This window comes from Pygoscelis adeliae, unplaced genomic scaffold, assembly GCF_000699105.1.
Source record: "Pygoscelis adeliae isolate BGI_AS28 unplaced genomic scaffold, ASM69910v1 Scaffold192, whole genome shotgun sequence".
NCBI classification, from domain to species: domain Eukaryota; kingdom Metazoa; phylum Chordata; class Aves; order Sphenisciformes; family Spheniscidae; genus Pygoscelis; species Pygoscelis adeliae.
The window spans coordinates 230,352-236,853 of NW_008824284.1; the positions used below are offsets into that span (position 1 = coordinate 230,352).

A 6,502-nucleotide genomic window follows, 5' to 3' on the forward strand; every position below is an offset into this window, starting at 1 on the left:
AGCAGGAATATAAAAACAAATTCTTGAGAAATGATTTAGTGCTATATATAAATGGTTGGTTTCATGGACATGAGCACCTTCCTTTGTGTACCTTGTAACTTTGCACCACAAGTGCAACCCCTGACAGCCAGACATCTGTAATTTCTGTTCCTTTTTAAAAGAATCTGAGCAACTCCTGCTTGTATTTACTAGCTTGTTGAGAAGACAATAGCTATAACACTGTCAAAACTACAGTTTTTAGCACCGTTATGAGATACATGTTTGCAGGATATGCATCCACACCCTTAAATTCAAGGTTCCTATGGCTGTGTCTGTACTCATGAATCGGAGAGGCCCCACTCAAAATTTATCAGTTAAGTGTTAGACCAAATAATGGTACTACAAAGATAGCACTGGGCACTTGCAGATACATTATCTATTTGGAGAGTATGAGAAGACATGCTTTTCATGAACTGTTAAGTATTTCATTGCCTCTGTGAAAATCCTATCCTCAGAGAAGCCATAATTATAAAATGGTTCTCTGAAGGTGTGTATATGAATAAACGCACCCAATTGTCTAGAAAATATTCATTGATTTTTTAATTAAAATATCGAACAAGCAGATGTACAAATAAGATCTCATATAGTAATTTTCAGTTGAACTGAAAGGTGAACTTACTGCTATATTTGTAAAGTAGTGCATTTTTGCTTTCAAAGATTGTCCAGTTCTATGACACTTTTATTCTATGTATTATGCCAAATACCGTGGAATTTTTTAAATGCTTTCTTTGTGTGTGTGCATGTATAGATATCTACATACAGTATTACAAGAATGCTTTAGAAGAATTATTCCTATAAGTATGCTTTTTGAGATGTAATAAATATTTCTTGGGGTTTCATTAACTTTATTACTAATGTTTTGTTGCAGTGGAAAAGAAATACATTTCAATGTCTGAAATACAGAATTAGGCTCAGAGAGAGGAGTTGTGAACTCCTTGTAATTGAAGTGTGGTGACTACTTAAGTGTATGTGTGAGACGCATGGAATTTCTAAACATAAATTTAGAAAGCCCTTTGAACTACAAGTAGAATATACTACATGCCATGTGTTAGGATTCATAGTGTCTAGTCTCAAACATACTGGCCTTTATTCTGATAATTGTAATCTTCATTCACTTCCTCCGCTCATTTGGGGGAGTAGACATGTCCAAACAAATGTGAAAAGCAGCAAATTAAAAATAAAATAACCAGTGGGAACTTAAAAGATATTGGGCAAGTAATTTAGGAAGACATTTCTTACGGGAAACATATGTCTTAAAATAATAAGCGCTGGAGAGTTTGAAAAGAATCTGTTTCTGGTCAAGGCTTAATAGTTTGTGATTACACAGGGAGAGAAAGAAGGGTATAATTTTTTTTAATACAGATTGTAACTGCTTAATTTGAGAATAATGCAACTTCAGGATGTCTGATGTGAACCTGGGCTTACAGATATATATACACACGGTACTGCAATAAATGGACTGGTTGTGGTCAATTGGATTGCAGCATCAAAGTCACTGTTGCTACTATCTTGAACCATTAAAGGATGATGGAAAATTAAAGTTAGTACTGTGAAATTGAAGTTAGTACTGTGTGTTTATTTAAATTACTTTGCTTTGGCTTTCAGCTTTTATCTGTCATGATAGTGGAGCAACTGTGCTAGCATATGCTCCAAAACATCAGCTGTTAATATCTGGAGGCAGAAAAGGTTTTACATGTATAATTGACCTTCGCCAAAAACAGCAGCAACAGTTACTCCAGAGTCATGATTCTCCAGTCAAAGCAATTGCTGTTGATCCTACAGAAGAGTATTTTGTCACAGGATCTGCTGAAGGCAACATAAAGGTATTAATGAGGGGGAGGGAGCAGAGAGATGAAGATGGTAATGGTGTGTAAATTCAAAAAGAATCTTGCATAGGTGTGGAATAATCAGATATGTCATACGTTCTGCATTTGTTCTCAACCCTGACTTTCACATTTACTAATTTAATTATGAAATGTTAGTCTTACCTTAGTCCCCGTATATGTTCCTTATTATAGAAAATTAATATTAATGTTCTATAACTGTGTCATTACAGACTGCTACAGATGCTCTTAATGCATCTTTTCTTTTACCGTTAGTGTCAGAAAAATGAATGCAAAATGTAGTCCAATTTTTCCATGACTCATTACTGGTGAATTTTAAGATCATGGGTAATTATCCTTATAAGAGATTGACATTTTGGTGCTTTTTCAGGTATGGAGTCTGTCTACATTTAATCTTCTTCACGCTTTCATCAGTGAGCATGCTCGACAGTCTCTCTTCAGAAACATTGGGACGGGTGTCATGCAAATTGAGACAGGACCAGCAAATCACATATTCTCCTGTGGTGCTGATGGAACAGTAAAGATGAGAATCTTGCCCGACAGATTCAGCTCTCTAAATGATGTGTTAAAAAATGATGTGAAATTTATGATCTAATATTCTTCTCAGAACAGTGTATAACATTCCCCTTCTGCCATCCCTGAAAATATTTTTCCTGGAACTAGCCAACAAAGCAGATACACAGTGATAGCTTGTGCCACAAAGATGCTTCCTCCCTCCCCTCCCCCCCCATATTTATTACCTGGAAAGCTTTTAGTCCCTGGTGCACTGATGCCTTAAAGATTAACAAGGTCCTTCAGATTTTGATCGTTGCCTAAGATAAAAGCTATATGTGACTCCGAATTATATACTTATAATAATATTAAGATGTTGCTGAAGTGGTTTACTTTTCCTTTTGAGGTAGTCACACTCCCACCTGGAGTGTACCATCTGGGCATGGCATCTGCTTATATTCAACACCTGGCTGCCTCCTAAAAGCAGGTGCATCCAGATGGAAACCTTAGATAATGTTAACTCTTTCACTGTGGCAACCATAACTGTCTCTCTTCTCAATTTGTTTAGTCAGCTGACAATAAAAATTTATACCTATGTGTAGAAGAGAAACAAAGCCTGTATGAGTAGGTACTCCTGGCCATGCAAGCATTCATATAACGAACCACTGTCTGTCTCCATTCCTGGAATCCAGGCTGTTTACCTCTCTGACTTGCCTGATCTCCTTCCTCTGATCTAGGGTATAAGAAACTGAAGGATGTTCTGTAACTTGTCTTCTATTCTATAGCTTGAATCACTGCCATCAGGATGGCAGGCTTACCTTTTAAAAAAGAAATATATTTTTAACCCTGAACACTCCCTTTACAAAAATATGTAAATATTAATGGATATCTTCCTAGTAAAATAGTCAAGATTACGTGTGAAGCTTTAGTCTTGATCAAAACGATACAGGAAGATACTGCTTTAGGATATGGCACTAGAATTTCTTCAAAGAATATTTATTTACGTGTCTGTAGAGGAAAAAAAAAACCTAATTTATTTTTACATTTTTTCCAGTTAGACTTTTATTTAGCCCAAAGATACTCAGTTCATTCTTAGCACTTACGTTCTTGTTTGTCTGCTTTTCCTAAGTACTTTAAAAAAGGAAAAAGGAAAAAAGTTCAACAGCAAAGTACTTTAACACTGTCAGTCTTTGTACTGTATGTTTACATCTGGTGTACAATGAAAGAAAACAATTTTTAAGGGATAGATGGATTTTTTTTTTTGCCAAAATATTAAACTGCATAACTTAAATGTTTGACCAAATTATTAATGCACAAAGCCTTTACATTTTTTTTAGTCAGCTAAAAACTGTTTCTGTAAGTATTTTGGTTTACTTTTCCTGACTTGAGAGCTTGACAGAGGTTTAATTTGTAAATTAGGTGTGAGGCTGGATTACTTGAATGCCAATGATGTACTTTTTGCTAAAAGATATTTTGTGAAATATAGCACCAAGATTAACTGTAAAATAAACTTGTCAAATTAGGAACTATGGGGATAAATAAAGCATAGCAGAAATGAAGGGCTTGTAAAACGAACTTTGTAACATTCTCAGGATGCTTTTATCTTAAGAATATGAAATTGTTTAAAAAGATTTTGTAAAATGTATTAAGGTCATTTTAAATGTATGTTTCACAAGTTGCAGTGCAAACACTATGAAGGTTTTTATGCACATAACCTGAATTTTCAAATTGTGCAATAAAAAGAATGTGAATATTTTGCCATGAAGAAACATGTGACAGCATTTCAAACTGGTACAGCTGTTCAGTGATTCAATTGTAATTGTTCTTCCACAACACTTACAGATTGAAATCAAAATTGATATCAAAACAGTTTAAGTACAGTGATGGACCAGAAAAGTGACTGACTAAAAGTGACACCACCTTACAAAACAGACTTGCCCAATGTGTATGTCATATCTGCTCAGTGACAGTTTCTAATATTCTTATGAAAGAAGGAAAACAGTGGAGTTAACAGCAGCACACTCCCTGAGAATCAGCTGAAACCCTGACTTTATAGCTGCTTATATACATGCATTAGTTTTATGCACCCACTGAACTAACAAAGTTACATTCAGAAAAGGAAAATGTGCAAAAATCATGGCAACATTATATAATGATGTCCTTGATGTTTTGTCCCTTAATATTTGTATCTCATTAGCTTTAATATTTCAAGATCAGTTTATTGTACTGGCAATCACAAAAAGCTGTCTTATCTGCGAACTGAGCAGATTTTATATGTAATTTGCCAAGACATAGATGTTGTCATTTTTCTGAGTAGAGCTGCACTATGAATAATCCTGGCAAACTTATGCTTATACCAGAAAAGTACTGACTGTGAGCAGGCATTTTCAATAATGTTTATAGTTACCATAAGCTACTTTCAAAACTAAATTATGTAAAATCACAATGTATTTGCCACACCTTCATAATCTTTCCAATAAATCCTGCAGAAACTCAACCTTTGAGAATTCCATGTTGCTGCTACTTCATTTACAAATCAGTTGTTTGCTTGTATAATGTTAATTGATATTTAGCAATTACTGTAAGTCAAATTATCGGTAGCTTTCTTATAATGATGGAATCAAAAGGAGTTAACTTCTGTTGTATCTGAAACTTTTAAAGGGACACTGTCAACTTCAAATCTAGTCATTGGGGAAAAACTGAACTCAGAACTCTTCCAGCTGTTGCCCGTAACAAATTCCACTGACTTTTGTCCTCCAGCAATTAATGCCTTCTCCCTGTTGCTGCGAAAGCTGTTCAAACAGAAGGGTAATAGTGGCTACCCTGGGTTCTGTGCTTGAAGTAGCCATGTGCACAAATAGAACTTAAAATTTGCATTTACCAGTGCTGAATCAACAAAATTACTTAGCTTGTAGTTGATAATGTCCCTTTTAAATGTCACCAACTAGCGGTTGTGACTTGTGTTCGTCTATGTAGCAATACATAATGCAATCAGAGTGTGTCATTCTTGTGTTGCTACCTGATTCAGTTACCTCAAACAGAGACGTGATCCAAGTTCTTTACTGTTACTTTAGTAACTTGTGAGAGTTAAAACTCTGGCCATCTGGGTACTTAAACTGGCTTGCTGTGTGACTTGTAACCAGAAAATTCTCGGCTGACAGCTGATGTTGCAGGATGTTTATGGAGAAAGATGGAGAGTGGAATAGATGCAGATTTTGTACCGCACTGCTGTGGCACAAGGTGAGCTTATACGTGTTCTACTGAGTCTTAGGAACCTCGCTACCAGTTACAGAAAATAAACTGTTGAGATACCGTACATGAGGTACCACTCCCTTCCTCTTAACAGCACCCAGTGTTAGATTAGTTGCAATAGGTGTGAAAAAACCCAACAGTGATTAAAAGGAAATAAGCTTGGAGACGGTATGTTCTCCGAGGTAGTTTTTTCAGATGTTTATTTTTACTAAAAATAGCATAAACCACCTCTAATGGCAGGTTCAGCACACTGATCAAACTACTTTCTATAAAATAAAGAGATTGATTTACCAAGTTTCTTAGTGTTTCTTATTTCTCACCATTTCTAGCTCTAAAATGTGCATGGTTTTGATCTTTCCTTGTATTAGCTTTTTGATGTTTTGGGGGGGTTTTGCGTGGGTTTGTTGTTTGTTTGTTGTTTTGGGTTTTTTTTTCCCCCAATGCATAGCTATCAGCTGTAATCAGTTGTAAATAATTTCTCAGTGGAATGAGATGTGTGATGATGTTAGTTCCACAACCAACTTTTTAAACCCCTTGTCTGTTTCATTTAAATTTGAAAGGTCCTGTGAAGGTCTTGGGAAACTCCACCTCCCTAATTTTCCCACCCCTAGAAGAGATACAAAGATGGGTGTCCCTGCTCTAGTTATACACTAGGCAGCAAGCTGCTACCAAAATTAAAAATACCTCAATACATACAGCTCAGCAGAACGGAAGAACAATTTTATTTGGGACTTGCCCTTGCAATAATTGTAACTCCTCCAGCAGGGAAGGAGCAAAGAAAAGATGTACCCCAAAATCTAGCACCGAGACTCTGATTTCCTTTGCGGGCGTGTTTAACCCCCTCTCCTCCCCCGACGTTTTCCTCTCTGTGTGCC

General features: G+C 36.0%; 1 protein-coding gene across 1 annotated transcript in view; it reads left to right on the forward strand.

The window, feature by feature from the left end:
- DMXL1 (Dmx-like 1) overlaps positions 1 to 5,913 on the forward strand; it is an 80,530-nt gene extending 74,617 nt beyond the window's left edge. The window contains exons 43-44 of the mRNA XM_009318593.1: positions 1,645 to 1,862; positions 2,254 to 5,913. Of these exons, the coding sequence (XP_009316868.1) occupies positions 1,645 to 1,862; positions 2,254 to 2,478 (443 nt within the window). The 3' untranslated portion in view covers positions 2,479 to 5,913. The remainder of the gene's footprint in view (positions 1 to 1,644; positions 1,863 to 2,253) is intronic.
- Positions 5,914 to 6,502: the final 589 nt, after the last annotated feature.